Source organism: Xenopus tropicalis, chromosome 1, assembly GCF_000004195.4.
Source record: "Xenopus tropicalis strain Nigerian chromosome 1, UCB_Xtro_10.0, whole genome shotgun sequence".
Lineage (NCBI taxonomy): Eukaryota > Metazoa > Chordata > Amphibia > Anura > Pipidae > Xenopus > Xenopus tropicalis.
In genome coordinates this window covers 176,547,923-176,572,206 of record NC_030677.2, presented here as the reverse complement: position 1 = coordinate 176,572,206, position 24,284 = coordinate 176,547,923, and the positions used below count along the sequence as shown (strand labels likewise).

General features: G+C 39.1%; 1 protein-coding gene across 1 annotated transcript in view; it reads right to left on the bottom strand.

Moving 5' to 3' along the window:
- Positions 1–1,973: 1,973 nt before the first annotated feature.
- Positions 1,974–24,284, bottom strand: part of lix1 (limb and CNS expressed 1) — an 87,481-nt gene continuing 65,170 nt past the window's right edge. Inside the window, exons 5-6 of the mRNA XM_002933433.5 lie at positions 20,000–20,077; positions 1,974–2,446 (exon numbers count right to left, since the gene is read on the bottom strand). Of these exons, the coding sequence (XP_002933479.1) occupies positions 2,162–2,446; positions 20,000–20,077 (363 nt within the window). The 3' untranslated portion in view covers positions 1,974–2,161. The remainder of the gene's footprint in view (positions 2,447–19,999; positions 20,078–24,284) is intronic.

The following is a 24,284-nucleotide window of genomic DNA, read 5'->3' as shown; positions in this document are numbered from 1 at the left end:
TAAAAAAATATTTTATTAGTATAATGTTTTAGATTTTAACAATCACATGTACTTTCTGTATATCAATAAGAAGTGAAAAAGGGTAACTTAGTAATAAAAGAAAGAGAACATACACATGGATACATGGAAACATGGACGTTGTTATTCCTGTAATACCAACTATATGTGTCAGGCCTAACAAATGATCTAACAGGAAGTGCAAAAAATACAGTAAGTGCAGCAAGCTTATCTAGACCAGACTAAGAGGTTCCTGCCCCTGAGAGCTGACAATCTGATTGTGAATCTGCAAGCTAGTCTTATTTTTACAAAATATTCACACACTTTAGGCTTGCATATGTAGCCGATGGTAAGGAAAGCTGTTGATGCATTTAGTAAATGTGAAAGAGGGAGGTGTCAAGTTGTTCTGGGGTGTATTGTGGGAGGGAGTGAAATGCTGGGTGTTTTTAGGGTGTATAACAAAACCATTCTAATTAAGTACCCTGTACACTCTTATATGACTTTTATCCATTCCTGGTAGCTACACATGGTTTTGGTTTTCATGAGCCAATATGTGTAATCAATATGTACCGTACTGTTGCTAGGCAAAACAGCTTATTATTTTGTATTTTGATATAATGTTATTTAGATACACCAAAATCACACAATGACTGCTGACCCTCAGTTATAATCTCACACTTTAACTCTCAAAGCCTGGGTCGTGTTTAGAACCTGTTCATGCTCGGAAAGTTCATACCTTAAGAAGTCTCTTTATTAAACAATGAGACTGTAGCAATATAAAATCCCAGCCTAAAATTTTTTGGAAATGAAGTTTTCTAATATTCTTGAAATTTATAGATGGAAAAAAAAAATAAATGGAACAATGCCTTTTCTTATTTTCCCATAAACTAATGTGATCAAGGTTTTTCTAATGCCAGCAATGGAGCAAAAACAAGCCAGCTTGCACAAACATTCAGTTGAGTTTAATCCCAATTATTTTTTTGCTATAGGAACATCAGAAAACATTAGAAAATTGCTAAATTTCACTCCAAGCCTCCAACCTGCTGCCTAAACATTGGATAAATGTGGAGGCAAGATTTTATTTTTTGGACAAGGCCCTTAAGAGTTTGTGAATTAGAATTTGTTTTCTAAATGAATAAACTTGCATATTGAATGCTCGCTTAAACGCGTCAGAATAAAAAAACTGGAATACCTCGAATTTTTGAGTTTACAAACTCAAAAAAAATCTGAAAACTTGAATATCTCAAATTAAAAATACCGCTTGATATTGCTTAGGACAACTCCCATTGACTTCTATAGAAACTCGCAAGCTTTTAGATGGCAAATTTTTGCATTTGAGTTTTTGGGTTTTTTGCATTTAATAAATACCAGACATTTGAGTTTTTGAACCATAATTGGAATTCGAGTTTTTTTAGAGCAAAAAACCTTGAATCATGAAAAAAAATCTTGAACTTTGATAAATCTGCCCCCTAAGACAATTTCATTAACATGATATGGTCTTAAAAACACAAAAGAAGAGCCGTAAGGGCACCGTATTCAGTCACCAGCTGGTGCATCTGCCATAACTAAATAAAAAATGTTAATATACTAATTGAATTGTCTTTTAAAAATGATGTTTTCAGCTGTGAGTTAATACATTAAATATATATCTAACACCAGTCGTCAGTGCTACTAAATGAATCTGGAATATTTTCCTGTGGAAATCTATTGGGCAGATGTAGAACCCTTCTCTTATTACACTATCCAAGATGAAGGCAATATGGTAAAGCCTTGCTCCATCAAACTGACGTGCTTCACTGGCAGAAGCCTCCCATGATCGTCATGTAAATAAACGGCCACATCTGCATTATTCCTTGTTTAATCAGAAGGTACGCTACATATAAATAAATAAAAAGACAAGCGGAGACACTTATCTGCCTTATCCTAGCAGAAAAGAATTGGCTCTAAATGCCAAAGTTTGAATTTTTTTTTGTATTCAAGTTTACGCTGCAGAGCTATAAAGCATTTGTTAGCTAAACAGAACATGCTTTGAAATGTATAGTTCAAAGAGAAATGTCTAAAAGTGATCCCTTATTGTTTAAGCTGGGTGGCCTTATGGATAAGCATTTGCAGAACACGTTTCTAGTCTCTGTTCCTCCAGCCTTATATGAAAGAAACACATTTACTAGTGATAACCATTTAACGTAAGGTCCATTTGATCAGGGATTCTGGAGGATGTAATGCAGTCACCATAGATATGGCTAAGGGCTAAGCCCAAGATTTCCTTCTTTTCTTTGTAGAACCGCAGCTCTCGCCCTGCTTTCCTGGATTCCTCGAGTTCCCGCAGAGCCAGCTGAAGCTCTTGAGATATGATCCCTGGCGCCTCTTCTTCCTTCATTATCCAGTCGAGTGCCATGTGACTTCGCATTCGCTCATCTAGGGAATATTGGGAGTAGTAGGCAATGACTTCCTGTTTCATAAAAAGAACAAGAAATGTATTGAAATGATATGTTTATTGTATACACAGCTATATTTTGATAATCAAAGAGTCATGGTTGGCCATATAGCTAATGAAGTTCCTACACCCCAATAATTTTGCCAGGATAAGCACTGATTCCATAGAATAACATTCATCCCCATTTAATTCACCATTTTTCAGCCATATTCTTTTAGAGTAATACACACATGCAACCAGTATATTGTACTTTATCTTGAAATGCGGCTACAGGAATATAAAAAAAAAGTACATCTTTAATATATTCAACATGTAAGAATAAAACAAAAAACCCCTCTTTAAACTTGGAATTCTAAGCTTGGGCTTTTCTGTTTGAAGCACCACAGAATGAACGGCAAACATATTTTTAGCTGCAGAAAACTCAGCCCGGACCTTCTTCAACACATGGTTTGTATAGGGCCGTTTCCCCCCCATAACACATGGTATTTGTTTGAGATTTTCAAGTAGATTAACAATAGTTATTCAGTGACTGAAACACAGGATATGTTGCAAAGAGGCAATTTTATAAATCCAAGATGAGACTAAAGTGGCATGTTCAGCTTCTAGCAATTACTTGTGTTTGGCTTTTTCTAGGCTTAGGGGCAGATTTATGAAAATGTAAGATTAGAGCTCGCCATAGAAAAATTCACCCACTTTCTATTCATTCCTATGGGATCTTTAAAGGTAAATTTTTCAATGGGTAAAAGTAACTATTTGATAAATAAGCTTCTAAAAATCCCATAGGAATGAAAGAAAGTGGGCAAATTATTCTGCGGCGAGCTGATCTGACATTTTGGTAAACCTACCCCTTAGTGATGAATACAGGGATGGAAAGCGGAGGGAGCAGCGCACACTATATAAACAGATACATACCTTTTTCCTTATAACCCATATATGTTAACATACCTTAATATTTGTGTTTTATAATGAAAGTGAAAGTAGAAATTTAATTCATGTTGTACCAAATATATAAACACTAGCAGGAGAAAATGTTGAATCCAGATAAGCCTTCAGTAAAGTTTCAAAGCATTTCCTTCAGGTACTGCACATTAGTGGCAGCCAATCTGCTCACTTAAACCATTAGCCAATATTTGGCACCTAACCTGATTGTAAAAGCTCATTCTAATTACCCCCTTAAGGGGCAATTACTTTTTCACACCTGTGATTGTGTGTTTCATTATCATCTGGACCAATAAATTACTCGAAAACAATAAAGTCATTTTTAAAGACTCTATGGAAACATTTACCAACTCATGGGCTACATCACTAACTCTTCCACCACCCTAATTAAAGCACTTATCATTTATTAGCCATTTGTTTTACTTCCTTTATTTCTGACATAGATTTCTGGCTGTCTTTCCACCATCTGGCACCCCATGTCTGTATGATTTCGACTGTCATATTAATGAACCCATCAAACTTGTCCTTCTTGCTTTGTGTCCCTAACCACTAATTAAGTTCTAGGTAAGAAGCCTGACACAACAGCATTCACTTTGATGGATTTTCCCTAGATCTTGCCTGTCCTAGAAATCAAACCTTAGAAGAGTTCTGTCCCTTACCTTTTGCTTTTTAGGCTCCCAATCTGAAACACAAACCCTCTCATCTCTTGAAAAAGATGTCTCTGTTAGAAATTTATAGGGAATCTAAACCCAAATAATTTATGCAAAGGTACTGTGAACACTTTTGCAATTTACATTCATTTTCCATTTTTAGTTGATACTTGGATAGTACCTGTTTAGGCTGCTATTAGCAGGCTTTCATCTTAAAAGCATCCTTCGAAGGTAGTGACCATAACCATGCACTTTTTTTGCACTTTCTATAGCGTCAGTTAACCCTAGGGTTGCCAACTTTCTAACTTTCAAAGAGAGCTGCTGAACAAAAGCCTGATATTAGCTGCGTAAAACTGTTACCTGAAAACTGTTAACTGAAACCACTGAAAATAGAGAATTAATGTATATTGCAAATCAGTTTGAATGATCATTCTGAAATACTTTCATTAAGCTAGAGGTTCTAGAATCTAGAGTATCTCAAACAGACAGTCTTTAATCCAGGTCTTGGATAGTGCAAAAAAAATGTGAAATAGCTACATTGCAACTAATTCCAGATATTGTATTGAAGTTAATGGAAAGGCATTTTTTTCTGCAAGTTTTTCTTCCCGTGAAATAAAAAGCAAATAATTGCCGGCACAACGAGAGTGATGTAAGTGGGGCTAAGCCTGATGAAGGGGTATGTTGCTGCTGTACTTTGAATACACACGCAGGGGCTAAGCCCACTTGCATCACACTTGTTGTGCCTGTCAATTTTTTGCTGGATTCCTGTGAAAGTGCTGACTCTCTAAGCTCTCGGGTCTAATATTGGAGGAGGTAAGGGTGTGCTAGTGGAACTTTTTGTCTTACAGAACTTTTAATATTGACATTTTCATTCTTATCCAGTGCAAAAAACTTGTTCTGCCAAAACGAAAGGCATGGCAAAATTGTAGTGTGGATTTGCCAAAAATATCCTGTAAGTTCTATCCTTATAAACAGTGCTTGTTGATGTCATCAGTTATTTGTGATGTCATTTCTGTTACATGGCTCACAGAAACTGCTGTATTATAATAAATAATGCGCCCCCTGTAGTAAAATATGAGGATATGCCCTGTATACAAGCACTCAGCCTCAGGATTTATATGGTCGGCAACCTATATTATAATTATATTTTACAACAGGGGTACATTATTCACTATAGAATTATCAAGACATGCATTGTAGCCTTTGCAATTAAATAAACCACACAGAGCTGACGTCTATAATTAACAGTATAACCTATAAAGGTTTTGTCTGCTCTAGTGGCTTGGAGGTTCCACCATGTAAGGATACGTTAGTGATTTATATTTTACATGTACATTAATGGTTGGAAATAAAAGAAAAGGCATAAAGATGAGACAGCAGCTCAGAAGTAAGAGTGCAAAGAGGGTTGTTTATAATGCAACTTGTACGCTGCTACATTGCTTCAAAACAGTAACTTCCTCATACAAACGAATTCAATTTATTATATTAAAACAACAAAGCAGAAGACTAGGAAATATAATTTTTACCATATGGTGTTTAATCACTCTCCAATTTTCCTTAGCCTTTCTTCTAAGTTCCAAATAAAACCAATTAAAATGAACATAATCCTCTGCTGATAATTTCATCAATGTCTATATGATTCCTCTCCAGCTTCACCCACTTATCTGTGCAAGCCACAAGCACACTGACTCTGCAGTGAACCCCGGCATATGTCTGCAAGTAGATTTCCCATTAAAGCACGAAACATCGAAAGTGAACTTGAACAAGACAATGAAATCAGATTTCCGACGACAGAAACGGGAAATTAAATATGAACAGGAATGTAAGTGATTTGCAAAGCGCAGAATATACATCCAAAAATATGACTCTCCCGCTCAAAGAAATGTTTGATCTGTTATGTTCCATCTATGAATTTACTGTCTAAGACAACAGATTAAAGGGCCATAATGATAATGATTTAATATGATATGATTTAATACTAAGCACTCAATGCACTGGGAATCTAAAATACTTTTATGAAGATATATTAGTAACAGAATGAGAGTAAATGCAATATTTAGGCAGTACAGTGGCTCTGTGGTTAGCAATCCTGAGTCTGATCCATCTGCCAGGAATTTGTATGTTCTCTCAGTGTCTGTGTGGGTTTCCTTTGGGTATTCCGCTTTTCTCCAAACTCCAAACTCATACAGACAGGTTAATTGGCTCTTGATTAAACTAACCCTAGCATGATGTGTGGCTGGGCACAATAAGGATAACCTACCAAGAGTCTTTCATTGTTTTAAATGTAATGAAAAAAAAGTTATGCTTTTGGTCAAGCAGTATTGTAGGGCTTAATTTTGGGGTATTTCCTGTACTTCCCCCTTGGGGAGCACTACTGAGCATTCAACAGACCAGCGCACTGAAATCTTTGTTCATGGGAAAATATAACCCCTTTTTGACATGAACTCATTCAGTTGGGTTTATGTAGAAAAGGTGCATAAAAACTGAACTGTCAGATTTAAATATAAATGTATTTTTTACACAGACCTACCCGATTCCACAGATTGAAAGGCAACCATGATATTCATAAAAGAAATTAAAAACAAACATTTTTTTTAAACCCTTCTTAAGCTTACAGTGTAATATAACCCTTCCCACACCTTGTTTCATTGTGAAGAAATGGATTCTGGGACTTGAAGTCCATCTGCTTTCCATAGTGTATGGTATACAGGTTCTCTGGAAAGCAGAGGGACTGCAAGTCCCACTCTTTGAGCCTAAGGCTGATGCCACACCAGGCGTAGGGCTGATTTTTTCGGCAAGCGGATAAACGCTTGCCGAAAATTCAGCCCTACGCCTGCTACTTGTGCCTGCACCCGAATGAATGGGATACGCTCGGGTGCAGGCACATGTAGCCGATATACGCAAGAAAACGCGTATCCCATTCATTTGGGTGCAGGCACAAGTAGCAGGCGTAGGGCTGAATTTTCGGCAAGCGTTTTTCCGCTTGCCGAAAAAATCAGCCCTACGCCTGGTGTCGCATTAGCCTAAAGGGGTGGGGAAATCATAGTTTCCTTTCAATATGTGAAATTGGCTATGCCTGGTTAAAAAAATACATTTATATTTATTTTTGGAAGTTTAGATAGTGTTTATGCACTTTTTCTGCAGAAGTTCAACTGAAAATGGAGGGGGAGTTATTTTCCCTTACCTACTTACCACTGCAACAATGCACAACAATGGCATCACATGGGTTCTGTTTCCAGGCTTTATTCAAATGCCAAATCTGGTAAGCTCTTACCTACAAAATCTATTATGATCAAAGTTGTGATGGGCAACCTAATAATTCCCATGGCCCATAAGGCCTTCTATATGCCATCAATAATTTGTCCCTAAACCTTAACATTGTTTCTGGCGTTCATGCCCTAAAATCAGCCTTTAGCAACCTATCTCTATAGGTCTGAAGTGTTTCCATTTCATAGGCAGTTCTTCTATATACAGAGGTGGCTTCTCCCACTGACACGTTGGTTTTAAGCCAAACTATTGTATCAATAGACAAATGAAATCTATGCTACCAATAATGATTTGTAAATATCAAGTGGATTGCTCAAGGGACTCATTCTACATGGGCAGTACTTGTGGGATTCTTCGTAGGTATCATAATTATAAAAGAAGTAACAGTCTTGGTACATTAAAAAAGCCATTATTTTTATGCAGGTGTCCGCCTCTTTAGTACATATCTTAACTAATAATTAGAGCCTACCTAAGCTACAGACTTATGAAGGAGCCAGCCACAAGTGAAATGATGCCCCCTTTTTTGCTACATGCTAGCTTTCAGTATCCAAAATGAAAGAGCTAAACCCCTTTCAGTCTGTGCACGCTATGCTTCCCAGGTCTTTACCAAGTTGTTCTACTCATATACAATGAAATTCAATACAATCAGAAATTAATGTCTGGAAAGCAGTAGATAATTACCAAAAAATAAGATACTAGATTCTTTGAGTTTTGGAACATATATTTCACTGAGCTTTCATCATCATAATTCTCCAAGGTGGGACAAAGGCTACACATGGTAATAATATCTGTAGAGCAGCAGATGCTGGAAATGATAAAGTACACTTTGTGTTTTTCCCTGACACCCACTGAATACATTCCTTACCTAATAAAATAATGAAAAAAAAAGAAGAAAACATTAAAACAAACCATGGAGATAAAAACAAATGGGAAATAAACAAGGGTAAGGAATTATATAGATAGAAAAGGGTTCAATATCAATTCTGTTAGTGGAAACATAGTTCAACCAACTTATGAATAAACGGCAAGAGTGGACGCCACTGCTAAGTATTCTGGGGGATCCCTAGAGTGTGATTGCCCAAAACAAAACATGGTAAAACCAATGAAATCATTTCATGTGTTTTGGACTTTAAAGAACCCCAAAATTTACTTAACCAGTCCAAAACCTATGGATCAGTGCACTATGGCCATCCTTATTTGTAGCTAGATTACACTAATATCTGAGCAATCATTCAAATATCCCACTACATGGCCTGTATGTGACCAGCTTTAGGCACTTTTTTGCACTGTTTATACTGTTTGTCCCTTTTGGCTGCTGATCAGCAAACATGTTAATAGAAAAAAAGAAATCTTAGTTAATCCACAAACCTAGAAAAATGGTCTTTGATATCAAGGTTAGAAAACACAATAAGTGGTTAGTTGGGCCAAGGTTGTAATGGCCAAGTTCACTATTTATCACTTCCCCCTTTATAGTACACAATTCTATCGGTAGGATTACTGTATCCATAGGACTATACATATCCTTTCCCAGTTAGTTATCCCCCCTCTTTCTTTCTTTCCCACCCCATAAACAGTATCTATTTGATATCCCAATCTCTTTCCCTTTCTAGACGTACATAACAAGTTAAATGGATAGCACGTCATCCTCTCCCAACAAAGACATTAATCATAACACATTGATAGTCCTATTCTTATTCTTTATAACAAATTCCAGTATATCAGTGCCCAATCTAAACCAGTTTGGGAAAGTAAGAGATTCTCAAATAAACTACAATAAATCCTACTCTCAAATTATTTTACTTCCATCACAAATGGTTCAAGGCCTATCTCAGTTCCTGTGTAAGTGGCGCCAAATAATATTACATATCTCGGCCTTGAGTTAACTATGATACATGAGGAATACTAAACTGTGCTCAGTTATTTAAAAAAAATCAAGGTTTATCTTAAAAAATGGAAAACTGGTACATTATATTGGTTTGGGCACAAGGTGAACACACTTCCTAGTTTATTGTATCTCTTTTAAGCTCTCCCTATTAAGTACCCAAACAGTTGGCTAAATAAATTCCAAGCATCCATAACTAAGTTCATTTGGCTAGATAAATTCCCCAGGTTAAGCAAACAAATCCTTATTAGATCAGGTGGAACTATGCTTCCAGATAAATACTATAAGGCGGCCATACTGAATAGATTACTGGACTGGTCTCACAATTTAGACAACAAACTATGGGCTGACAAATTTCTACCTCCAAACACCTCCTTCCTTCACCTTTTTCTGGATAGCCAAATCACATTGGAGGCTCTTATCATCCATTCACTAAATAATACCACCAACAATTCAGCATTTCCCCCAACCTTGAATAGGGAACTGAACCCTAAAAATGAATATGGCTAAAAATGACATTTTATATACCGAACTTACTGCACCAGCCTAAAGTTTCAGCATCTCAATAGCAGCAATGATCCAGGACTTCAAACTTGTCACAGGAGTTCCCCATTTTGGAAAGTGTCAGTGACACTCACATGCTCAGTGCGCTCTGGGCAGCTCCTGAAAAGTTAATCTTAGAGGTCTTAGAGGCACCATCAAGATTACACAGTATGTTTCCTAACTCCAGTCACCTTTGAAGGAGATGCAAGGGAGATATAGGCACTGTATTACATATTTTATGGACCTGTCCTCTTATTTTGCCATACTAGAACTCTGTAATTTAAATATGCTCACATACAGTGGCTTGCAAAAGTATTCGGCCCCCTTGAACTTTTCCACATTTTGTCACATTACAGCCACAAACATGAATCAATTTTATTGGAATTCCACGTGAAAGACCAATACAAAGTGGTGTACACGTGAGAAGTGGAACCAAAATCATACATGATTCCAAACATTTTTTACAAATAAATAACTGCAAAGTGGGGTGTGCGTAATTATTCAGCCCCCCGAGTCAATACTTTGTAGAACCACCTTTTGCTGCAATTACAGCTGCCAGTCTTTTAGGGTATGTCTCTACCCGCTTTGCCCATCTACAGACTGAAATCCTTGCCCATTCTTCTTTGCAAAACAGCTCCAGCCATGGGCGTCCACAGAAGGGGGCAAGAGGGGGCACTTGCCCCCCCCTGGAAAAGTAGCAAAAAAACAAAAACCTTACTCCGTTTCTGCATTTTCCCCTCAAGCCCGTTTTTGCTGTGCTCCGATTGGATCTTTCTTCTTGTGGATTCTCCAATCAGAGCACAGCTTCCTTGACAGACAGTAAAATTGACCAATCAGAGCACAGATGCACACAGGGATCGGGAGATTTTGCAAACTGGAAACAGAAATGAAGAAGCTGTAACTTTACCTAAGAACCAACTCTCAACTTTTGCTGCAGTTTTCATCCCACAGGTACTATACCCAGGCACTATACCCAGGCACTATACCCAGGCACTATACCCAGGCACTATACCCAGGTACTATACCCAGGCACTATACCCAGGCACTATACCCAGGTACTATACCCAGGTACTATACACAGGTACTATACCCAGGCACTATACCCAGGCACTATACACAGGCACTATACCCAGGTACTATACCCAGGTACTATACCCAGGCACTATACCCAGGTACTATACCCAGGCACTATACACAGGTACTATACACAGGCACTATACCCAGGCACTATACCCAGGTACTATACCCAGGTACTATACCCAGGCACTATACCCAGGCACTATACCCAGGTACTATACCCAGGCACTATACACAGGTACTATACCCAGGCACTATACACAGGCACTATACCCAGGTACTATACCCAGGTACTATACCCAGGCACTATACCCAGGCACTATACCCAGGTACTATACCCAGGCACTATACACAGGTACTATACCCAGGCACTATACACAGGCACTATACCCAGGCACTATACCCAGGCACTATACCCAGGTACTATACCCAGGCACTATACACAGGTACTATACCCAGGCACTATACACAGGCACTATACCCAGGCACTATACACAGGCACTATACCCAGGTACTATACCCAGGTACTATACCCAGGCACTATACCCAGGCACTATACCCAGGCACTATACCCAGGCACTATACCCAGGCACTATACACAGGTACTATACCCAGGCACTATACCCAGGTACTATACACAGGTACTATACCCAGGCACTATACCCAGGCACTATACCCAGGCACTATACCCAGGTACTATACACAGGTACTATACCCAGGCACTATACCCAGGTACTATACCCAGGTACTATACCCAGGCACTATACCCAGGCACTATACCCAGGTACTATACCCAGGCACTATACACAGGTACTATACCCAGGCACTATACACAGGCACTATACCCAGGTACTATACCCAGGTACTATACCCAGGCACTATACCCAGGCACTATACCCAGGTACTATACCCAGGCACTATACACAGGTACTATACCCAGGCACTATACACAGGCACTATACCCAGGCACTATACCCAGGCACTATACCCAGGTACTATACCCAGGCACTATACACAGGTACTATACCCAGGCACTATACACAGGCACTATACCCAGGCACTATACACAGGCACTATACCCAGGTACTATACCCAGGTACTATACCCAGGCACTATACCCAGGCACTATACCCAGGCACTATACCCAGGCACTATACCCAGGTACTATACCCAGGCACTATACCCAGGTACTATACACAGGTACTATACCCAGGCACTATACCCAGGCACTATACCCAGGCACTATACCCAGGTACTATACACAGGTACTATACCCAGGCACTATACCCAGGCACTATACCCAGGCACTATACACAGGTACTATACCCAGGCACTATACACAGGCACTATACCCAGGCACTATACACAGGCACTATACACAGGTACTATACCCAGGTACTATACCCAGGTACTATACACAGGTACTATACACAGGTACTATACCCAGGTACTATACCCAGGTACTATACCCAGGTACTATACACAGGCACTATACCCAGGTACTATACCCAGGTACTATACACAGGTACTATACCCAGGCACTATACACAGGCACTATACCCAGGTACTATACACAGGTACTATACCCAGGCACTATACACAGGCACTATACACAGGCACTATACCCAGGCACTATACACAGGCACTATACACAGGTACTATACCCAGGTACTATACCCAGGCACTATACCCAGGTACTATACACAGGTACTATACCCAGGTACTATACCCAGGTACTATACCCAGGTACTATACACAGGCACTATACCCAGGTACTATACCCAGGTACTATACACAGGCACTATACCCAGGTACTATACACAGGCACTATACACAGGTACTATACCCAGGTACTATACCCAGGTACTATACCCAGGTACTATACACAGGCACTATACACAGGCACTATACACAGGCACTATACCCAGGTACTATACACAGGTACTATACCCAGGTACTATACCCAGGTACTATACCCAGGCACTATACCCAGGTACTATACACAGGCACTATACACAGGTACTATACACAGGTACTATACCCAGGTACTATACACAGGTACTATACCCAGGTACTATACCCAGGTACTATACACAGGCACTATACCCAGGTACTATACCCAGGTACTATACACAGGCACTATACACAGGTACTATACCCAGGTACTATACCCAGGTACTATACCCAGGTACTATACACAGGTACTATACCCAGGTACTATACCCAGGTACTATACCCAGGTACTATACACAGGCACTATACACAGGCACTATACCCAGGTACTATACCCAGGTACTATACCCAGGCACTATACCCAGGTACTATACCCAGGCACTATACACAGGTACTATACACAGGTACTATACCCAGGTACTATACCCAGGTACTATACACAGGCACTATACACAGGTACTATACACAGGTACTATACCCAGGTACTATACACAGGTACTATACACAGGTACTATACCCAGGTACTATACCCAGGTACTATACCCAGGCACTATACACAGGCACTATACCCAGGTACTATACCCAGGCACTATACCCAGGCACTATACCCAGGTACTATACCCAGGCACTATACACAGGTACTATACACAGGTACTATACCCAGGTACTATACCCAGGTACTATACACAGGCACTATACACAGGCACTATACACAGGTACTATATACACAGGCACTATACCCAGGCACTATATACACAGGTACTATACCCAGGTACTATACACAGGTACTATATACACAGGCACTATACACAGGCACTATACACAGGCACTATACACAGGTACTATACACAGGCACTATACACAGGTACTATACCCAGGTACTATACCCAGGTACTATATACACAGGCACTATACACAGGTACTATACCCAGGCACTATACCCAGGTACTATACCCAGGCACTATACACAGGTACTATATACACAGGTACTATACCCAGGCACTATACCCAGGTACTATACACAGGTACTATACCCAGGCACTATACACAGGTACTATACCCAGGCACTATACACAGGTACTATATACACAGGTACTATACACAGGTACTATACCCAGGCACTATACACAGGTACTATATACACAGGTACTATACACAGGTACTATACCCAGGCACTATACCCAGGTACTATACACAGGTACTATACCCAGGCACTATACACAGGCACTATACCCAGGCACTATACCCAGGCACTATACACAGGCACTATACCCAGGCACTATACCCCGGTACTATACCCAGGTACTATACCCAGGCACTATACCCAGGCACTATACACAGGCACTATACCCAGGCACTATACACCGGTACTATACCCAGGCACTATACCCAGGCACTATACCCAGGCACTATACCCAGGCACTATACCCAGGCACTATACCCAGGTGCTATACAGTTCTAAAGAATCACTAGCTGACATTAAATTGTTTTTTGCCTGACCTGACAATTAAAATAATATATAATCTATCCCCTACCCTAACACATGGAGGGTAAGTTAACTCTTTCCCTCTGAAAAAGCTCATTGTGTGTTTATATATGTGTTGTTGTTTTTTGCACTTACTATTTTTTTTTTTTTTTTTGTCATTGTTTTGTTCATTTATAGTAAGTTACAGTGGGGCCAATGCTGTGTATCAGTGCCAGTGTTATAGTGCCAGGGCCTGAATATCTGCCATCAGTACCCACTGCTCCTCATGGCATATAATGTGCTGGGTTTGTAAATACGGACTGCGTCTCACTGTATATAATGGGGAGTCAGTACCCACTGCCTTTCTTGCTATAAAACTAACATAAACACATCTAAAGGGGAGGTTCACTTTTAAGTTAACCTTTAGTATGTTATAAAATGGCCTATTCCTAGCAACTTTGCAATTGGTCTTCCTAATTAATTTTTTTGAATAATTTGCCTTTCTCTTCTGCCTCTATACAGATTTCAAATGGGGGCCAAAAAATATTGCTCAGTGAGGCTACAATTTTATTATTATTATAATTTTGTATTACTTATTTTTCCAAGTAGGCCCCTTAACTATTCATATTCCCATCTCTTGTTTAAACCACTACCTGGTTGCTAGGGTAAATAAGACCCTAGCAACCAGATAGCTGCTGAAATACCAAATGGAGAGCTGCTGAACAAAAAGCTAAATAACTGAAAAACCATTAAAAATAAAAGTGAATTCGAATGCGAACTACCCCTTTAAGCTAACTGATCACAAACACAAATGTTTGCAGATCCCCTAACAGAAGTGCGCGTATGAATACTTTTACTACTAATACTAAACATTTTAGGGTAAAAAAAAAAAGCACCCCCACCCGCACTTTTGTACAGTATCCCTGGGAGTCAGTGGGAACGGCAAGAGGCAGTTGGGAGGTTAACTTTTTACGCCAGCAGCGAATCCACTAAGTGTCACATTAGCTGTAGGTCAGTCTGTGTATGGGCCATATTTAGCCTCCCCTAGTATCATCCTGCAAAAAAAAAATATATATTTATATATATATATATATATATATATTTGTCTGTTGCAGGATGATACTAGCTTACTTGCCCCCCCTTGGAAAATTTTCTGCGGACGCCCATGGCTCCAGCTCAGTCAGATTAGATGGACAGCGTTTGGGAACAGCAGTTTTCAGATCTTGCCACAGATTCTCGATTGGATTTAGATCTGGACTGTGTCCCCCACATGGCTTGTGGCAAACTGCAAATGGGACTTCTTATGGTTTTCTGTTAACAATGGCTTTCTTCTTGCCACTCTTCCATAAAGGCCAACTTTGTGCAGTGCACGACTAATAGTTGTCCTATGGACAGATTCCCCCACCTGAGCTGTAGATCTCTGCAGCTCCCCCAGAGTCACCATGGGCCTCTTGGCTGCATTTCTGATCAGCGCTCTCCTTGTTCGGCCCGTGAGTTTAGGTGGACGGCCTTGTCTTGGTAGGTTTACAGTTGTGCCATACTCCTTCCATTTCTGAATGATCGCTTGAACAGTGCTCCGTGGGATGTTCAAGGCTTTGGAAATCTTTTTGTAGCCTAAGCCTGCTTTAAATTTCTCAATAACTTCATCCCTGACCTGTCTGGTGTGTTCTTTGGACTTCATGGTGTTGTTGCTCCCAATATTCTCTTAGACAACCTCTGAGGCCGTCACAGAGCAGCTGTATTTGTACTGACATTAGATTACACACAGGTGCACACCCAACTTTGCAGTTATTTATTTGTAAAAAATGTTTGGAATCATGTATGATTTTGGTTCCACTTCTCACGTGTACACCACTTTGTATTGGTCTTTCACGTGGAATTCCAATATAATTGATTCATGTTTGTGGCTGTAATGTGACAAAATGTGGAAAAGTTCAAGGGGGCCGAATGCTTTTGCAAGCCACTGTATATCTAGAGCGAGAAGCCTATCCAACTCTTCCTACACACTGCTCTTGCATATGTCCTTAGGTGACAGATTGAATTATCAGTAACTCTGCCCACATCAATTTAACGCAGCTAAACTGCTAATCCCCAGATACTTGAAGTCCCAGCAGGTACCAACACTAGGGGAATGGCTATTACAAGTTGAGGAGAGACAAGGTTTTGAGGAACGCTACTCATTCCCTTCGCCTCCTCATACCCCCCTATTCTGTTCCTACTCTTATTTGATGTAAAGTTCCATTTCTGTACTTTTTGTATTACACTTACTACTGCAGACTTCTGTGCAAATTGTACAAAATTGATGTTACCCCATTAAAACTAATAATAATAATAATAATAATAACAATAAAGGGAAAAAAAAGTCTTATTTATCTGACATTATGCAGCTTTATTTTATATTTCTCTCTATGTGACAGACACATGCAAGTAGAAAAATAATATTTTTGACCAGTCTCCCTTCCCCCCTTCAAAGATATACAGGCAAGCTAATGGGGGGCGGTTGAATAAAGAATTTGTGGCATAATACTGTTTGGGCACATTTAGCCTTAGGATCAAATGTAATAATTTTTTCTTGGAAAGAGGAGGAGATTACACAATGTAGATTAAGTTTTGTTATACATTTCACATTGCAACTTGACCTAATCACTTGTGCATATATAAATATCAAAGATGTACAAAAGCTATTTGAATAGTTTAGCCATATGATATTTATGCATTGAATATTAAACACATGCTGCCTTAACAGCCTTTCCTGCTCGTTATGGTTTAAATATAATTGAATTTCGTAGGCATCCTTCAAAATCATTGCTTCACAGTATACTGCCAATGCAATGTGGGACCCTAAGGCAATGAATGTGGGAATGCCTATATAAATTAATTTGTTTTAAAAAATATATATATTTATATATAGGAGTTTGGCTGAAAGATTTCAGAGGGAACAGAACCTGGAAAATGTATGCAACAAAGATGTGGATTAATAATAATAATCAGACATTCACAGATTTCTGTGCTAGCTACAACTAAGACTCCCAGCATGCTTAGCTTTAGGTAAAATCAAACCACGGTTATATTGCTGAGATGATTAAACAATGTGGACATTTAAATAGTGTTTGGATTGGTGACACATTTATTAGCAAGTCAGTTCATCAAACCTTAAATGACTATTATTACACTTTTTATTACGGGAAACACTGCCACAAATATAACATAAACCTGTGGCAGGCCTCCTTTGGTATAGAAGTGAACCACAAAAATAAAATACCAAAACAAGAGCTGCAGCCTTAAAGGACAATGAAAGGTTAATATAAATTAAAAGCAAGTTTAAAGGCATTCTTTTTATGTGCTTACTGCATATCTAAATTCCCAGATCCCTGCTTGCTTCTCTGAGATATGGTGCTGGCAGCCTACATCAGTGTGAAGACTACAGTGACATCACTGAAATCTCTCTCCCCTTCCTGTAGGTGCCAGCGGCAGCATTCCTATTCTCTGAGCATGTGTGTAACTTGATCCTGTCTCCTGTTCTGAGCTACACATACCCACCAGCCGATCAGAAGCGGATCTGGCCGAGGGGAGGGGGGGAGGGAATGAAACACATGTGCAGTATGAAGCAAGGAGGGAAAGGAAGGGAGAATACCTTTTTAAAGATGGCTGCCTGTTCTAGAAAATGTGAGTAAGTGTGACTGAGTAAATATTTGATTAGGTGAGCCAAAAGTGTGGCGTTTTTACTAAACAATAGGAGGACTATTGGGCAGTATGCTTTTTACATTTGCATTCTCCTTTAACAATCTATGCAGGTTGATAAGCACACTTGTGCTTGGTTTTTCTCAAGCCAGGGACACCACTTTTTTGCCACATATCCTTGTGTCCTGTAGCCCACGATACTTGCTAGCCTTTTAGCTCTCAGATAAACAGATCTTTGCATGAACACTACCAAATGCATGGCACAGCTTGGTGAGTCTTTCTTCCTCTGACAGGGCATTGGGTACTGCACAATGCACAAAACCCTTCAGGGGCTTATTTTGTTGCTTATTTTGTTAAAAATAGTACCTCTTGTCCCTAACTTCCATCAGCAACCTTCTGTTTTATAGGAGCAAAAGGAATGGCACATCCAGAACCCTCTCTGACTAAAAGGGTCATTTACTATGCACCACACAGTGTACTAAGTAAAAACAAAAAAAGGGTCCAATAAGTAGTGCGCGGCTTACCCAAGTGACAGTTTAGTAAAGTTAATTGCTAGACAGGATAACATTCACTGAAGGCTCTGCCCAGGAACTGCTTTTGGACAGTGCCAGGTAAACTTTGAAGACTTGGTCACTATCAAGTAGATCAGTGATTCCTAACCAGTGGCTCATGGACAACCCATGCTACCAGTGGACTTAAAGCAGGTGCTTATTTATGAATTCCTGTTTTGAAGGCACATTGTAATTGCGTTAAAATCATAAGTATTACTAAACAGAGCCTCCTTTAGGCTATTAGTCCACATTTGGCACCCCCTGAACCTTTAGTATGCTTGTGTTGCTCTGCAACTTTTGTTTACATTTAAATGTGGATCATGAGTAAAAAAATGTTGGGGACACCTAATGTACATGAATGGTGGTGAATTAAGTCACCCATGATAGATCTCTGCTACTGAGGGTGACGGATCACTCCGAAATTCCTTTCCACTGGCAAAGGCTTATGCATCGTTTTGGTTTTCCGAAGTTGTGCAAAGTTTCCTCCTGCAGGCAAATTTGTGCGACTTCAGAAAGAGATGTGTAACCTTTCCACCTGCGATTGCCTTTGTTGCCAGTGGAAAGGCATTTAGAAGAGACTAGTCACCAACAGGAGCAAAGATCTATTGCAGGCGACTAACCTCTGTGTGGGACATCAGCCTTAACCCTATATTACTCCCAAATTCCCATAAGTTATGGTTAGAAACTACATAGAACACAGCAACTCTTCTTTACCTAGTTGTAGGAAACAGAACAGTTTAGACAACAAACTAAGTAGCTCTAGCATACACGTTCTTTGAAAAACAAAGTTGAGTTTTGGATGTGAATCTTGGCCAAATTTATCATCAAAGAACAGCTTAGAAGTCACAGTGTAAAAGAAGGGTGGTGTGAAATAGCACTCTTTAGTAAATGTATCATTACCCGGAATCCAAACAATAGACTAGAATAAGATATCCTGCTGTTAAAGTGTTCATTCCACTGTGATGTCTCAGTGTGCTTTACAAAAATGTTAGGTGAAGATTTGTTTCCATTCTCCACTTTGCTATAATCTGGGCCAAATCGTGGAGTTTATTTTGTTTGGGCCAGGCACCATACTTTTATGATGACTTGTGTACTTTAAGTTAGCATCTGCTTTGAGAACCTATTCCATGTATTATTGCCTTAGCCTAAACCTTAATTATAGTTTTCTTTCTTTGTTGGAAAATAAGTAGTGTACTAAAACCGAAGGAAACAAGCATAATGAGAAATAAAACATCAGGATTTTGAACAAAATGTTCTTGTGTTAAAATGCCCTCAACTCCATCAATCTGTCAATCAATACCCACCAGCCCAGGCCTTTGTGTTAATTGGAGTTTAAGAACAGCCCAGTTTTTTTGGCACATAAAACCCCACTTCCAGCTGGCTTCTGTACAGTTATTGGAACATTATTCTCTGTTGTGCTATATACCAGGAAAAAGGCTCCCAACAGAACCAAGAACTTTTAATTTAATTTTTAAAGGCAACACGATTTTGGGAACGGATGTACATTGACAGAGTGTTTATAGGTTGGGAGTGGTGAATAATATGTTTGCCATGTCTCACCTGGCGGGAGCACTTTGTTTCTCTGAGGGCTTTAAGGCTTCCATTCCAGTGCAGAAGTTGAAAGACTATCATAAGTTCCTGTAACAGAAAAGTAAAAATAAATGGTGTCACCAATATAATATAAATATAATAAAAAGTCCTTCAAGAATTCTAATCTACAAACATATGGTATTGGTAATGCAATGAAGCAAACATATAGATATCAAGGTAACAACTGCATATCCAAACCAGGAGACAAAGCAAGATGAGCCATTAGTACTCTCTGGCCCTTTGGCTTTTCCCTATACCTTTAGGGGCACATTTACTAACCCACGAACGGGCCGAATGCGTCCGATTGCGTTTTTTTCTTAATGATCGGTAATTTTGCGATTTTTTCGGCGTCTTTACAATTTTTGCGTAAAAACGCGATTTTTTCGGGGTCTTTACGCTTTTTGCGTAAAAACGCGAGTTTTTCGGGGTCTTTACGATTTTTGCGTAAAAACTCGAGTTTTTCGTAGCCATTACGAAAGTTGCGCAAAGTCGCGATTTTTTCGTAGCGTTAAAACTTGCGCGAAACGTCGCGCCTTTTAAGTTTTAACGCTACGAAAAAGGCGCGACTTTGCGCGCAAGTGTTAACGCTACGAAAAAATCGCGACTTTGCGCAACTTTCGTAATGGCTACGAAAAACTCGTGTTTTTACGCAAAAATCGCAAAGACGCCGTTTCCAATCGGAATTTTTCCAATTCGGATTCGAAATCGTGTCTTAGTAAATCAGCCCCATAGTCTTTTGCACCTTGTTTGCAGTACTGTTAGTGCCATTATATTACTATCTGACTACACAATGCAAATTTTTCTAGATGTAGTTAATGCTCACTTGTGAGCAGAGACATGGCAATATATATATTATATAAAGCAAGATAGTCTTAGATATACAGCAAACTTGGCATAGTGGTTTGATCTTATTAGATTTCATCAACTCCTTGGATTTATGAAGAATTGGTGTTCTACAAATATATTATCTAGACTAAATATATTATTTAGTCTGGTTGCATTGCACATTCACCCTCTGCATTCTCTGCATATTTACATTACATCAACATTCTTGGTAAATGCTCCCTTAATTACTAACTGGACAAAAAAGGTTAGTAAGATTAGTTAATATAGTGTTTGCCATTGAGGAGGCACAGCCAATGTGACAATGCAAGCTGGATAGTGGAAAGAACAAAAGATAAGCATTTCAAGCATATTTTGTCCTGTTTGGAATTGAAGTCCACTATGTTTATTGCACTATAGGGTCTTGAAAAATTGCTGGAGGTCTGTGTTCTGTATTCCTGAGGGGTAAGTGGGAGTGGCACATACAGTAGGCGTGCTCCCTCCCATACCTATTCCTTAACTTGCACATGATTCAGACGGGGCCCTGTGTCACAGGACAGGCATTAAGTACAGTTCTGCTTTGCCTTTGAAGTGCCCGACTGCCAGTTTGGGGCTAGGTGATTCCAGACCCCCCAGAGTGCAGCCAGACCCCAAATGCAAGTGCTTTTAGAATAAGCAAGGGGCAAGCTTTTGCACTTTTTAATGCTCTTACCCTTGGGTCCTGGTATCTGTTAATTAACCCACATTATATTTTTTGGAGTTACAGCAAGAAAAAAAATGCAAATTTAATTGTGCTAAATGCCTTAAATCTAGAATAATAATCTGATGCTGAGTGAAGATAAGGTTACTGCAATTCACAGAATGACCCATTTCAGGGACAATAATATATTACAAAATAATTTGGTGATATTAAATGTTTAGAGAGCAGATATATAAGTGCAGAGTGGAAGACACTTACCCCCTGCTTAGCAGATCCCTTATCAGAGAAATGGATTCAAATGTAGAAAGTACAATAATAATGTTCTGCCCAGAAATACTGTGTTTGATGGAATGTGGAAGTTTGCAACTGAATCTGTAACTAAAGATCTATGCATATTTCTTCCACTTCCCCCTTGAATCCTATATCCAAGGCAATCATGTAATACTCTTTGCATGAAGAATCTCATATTGTAGTACCTTCTTCACTTCAAAAGGGCATGGTACCAATAATTCATAAAGGACGTCCTGAGTTTAAAAATTAAAAATGTCATGCAAAGGCATCAAATGTTTTGGGCTTTTATAAATGAAAATATTTAACGCACAGCAAGGAGCAGCCTTTTGAAACCCTTGGATAGAAATGGAATTCATATATTCTCTTTGAAGGAAAAGGAGCAGCTGACTTAATCGGATCCGTATTCAGATTTGCTAAGTTTAAAAAACTGAAATACTGAGCATCAGTAAAAGATTGAAATTAAAAAAGGGGCACTGGCAGATCTGGAAACCTAAGCATTGTGAGAAGAGACGACGGTCCAGAAGTTGATGAAAGATTTTGTAAGATTCACTGGAATATGCTTTCAAAGAAGTCACGTTCCGAATTTCCTTAGAGCAATGAGCTCTGAGAATGTGGTGTCAAAAAATGTAAAGTAATTGCTAAAGACTACCTACCCATGTGAACACCAAGTATTTCTTAAATGTAGAGCAACAGCATTGAAGGGAGGGAAATCTCCAGCCGAATTATTTCTGGGAAAGGAAATATAGACCACATTTCCTGCACTGTTACTGATGTGTGACTACATTTGTGAAAAGGAGCAACACATGCAGAAGAGACAACCAAATATACGTAAAATATGTTCAAATATGAACCCACAGAAGGTGTATAATATGTAGATGGAGCATCCACAGGCACAAAAATGCACGATTTGGCTCATTTTTGTCATTCATGTTGTTAGGCAACATGAGGAACAAGAGAAAAGCACAGAGCTTACAATGCAAAGACTCTGATGTAGAGGAAAACAATTCCCCCGAACTACTGTTTGTAGGTCTCTATAAAAATATATTGCATAAACAGCTCAGATGTAAAGCCCTGCTTCATCTAAATAAACTACTTCCATAAAAATATACTTTTTTAGTTGTATGTGCTATTGGGTAATCCTAAATAGAAAATTGAAATTTTAATGGGATTCTGTCATGATTTTTATGGGGTACTTTTTATTTCTAAATTACACTGTTTACATAGCAAATAATTCACTCTACCATTTAAATTGTTATTCTTGAACTAAATGTATTTTTTTAGCTGTAATATTGGTGTGTAGGTGCATTGTGCCTGAGTCTGAGCTTTCAGAGTGCCACCGCTACACATTAGAACTGCATTCAGGTAACCTATTGTTTCTCCTACTCCCATGTAACTGGAGGAGTCCCAAGCCGGACTTGGATTTCTTACTATTGAGTGCTATTCTGATACCTACTGGGAGCTGCTATCTTGCTCCCTTCCCATTGTTCTGCTGATTGGCTGCTGGGGGGGGGGTGATATCACTCCAACTTGCAGCGCAGCAGTAATGTGTGACAGAAGTTTATCAGAGCACAAGTCACATAGCTGTGGCACCCTGGGAAATGAATATGACTAGCCCCATGTGAAACTTTAAGATTAAATATAAAAAAATATTCTAAAAACAATGGATTTCAATGCAGGATTCTGCTGGAGAAACTCTATTAACTGATGCGTTTTAAAAAAAAGAAACATGTTTTCCCATGACAGTAAGATGCACGGTGCACACAAACAAGCCAAAGCCTCACATACGTGTTAGGTCACATCAGCCAATTAATAGACAGAGTTCTGCCTTTTGCTCCCACACTACTTCCTGTTACAGATAAAGCTGCATTATTTCCTGTCAGGTGATCTCTGAGGGAGCACACAGCCCAGCACAAAATGGTGGATCTAGAGAAAAGATGTAAAAGGGCAATATTTACTGATATATATATTCCAGTTTGGTAAGACTCTTTAATAGGCCACTTAATATGATATAAACTGTGGGTTAAGTATTCATTCTGGGGGTATAGTTTTACTTTAAGTAAAAGGGAAGATGCAATATTTAAGGCAGCAATGAATCTACACTAAAACATGAATGAAAAGCCCTAGGAGAAAAGAGAAAGAAAGGGTTTTGTCATCAATAGAAGTCACCTATGGTTCCACTGTTCACTATTAATGGACATTGTTAAGACATTTTCTATGCTGTCATTCATATTTACTTCCAGTTGTTGTTATTGTTAATAAATACATGAATATGTTTATAGATTTACATTTTAAATAAACATCTTTTCATGAACATTAGCGGGGCCCAGATGAGAACCAAAGTTCAGTTTGTTATTCTACTAACTGTGGTGTAATCATATCTCTGGTGTTATGTTTCTACACAGCAAGACTGTTTGATTATTTGTTGGCCTCCCAAAACTGTCT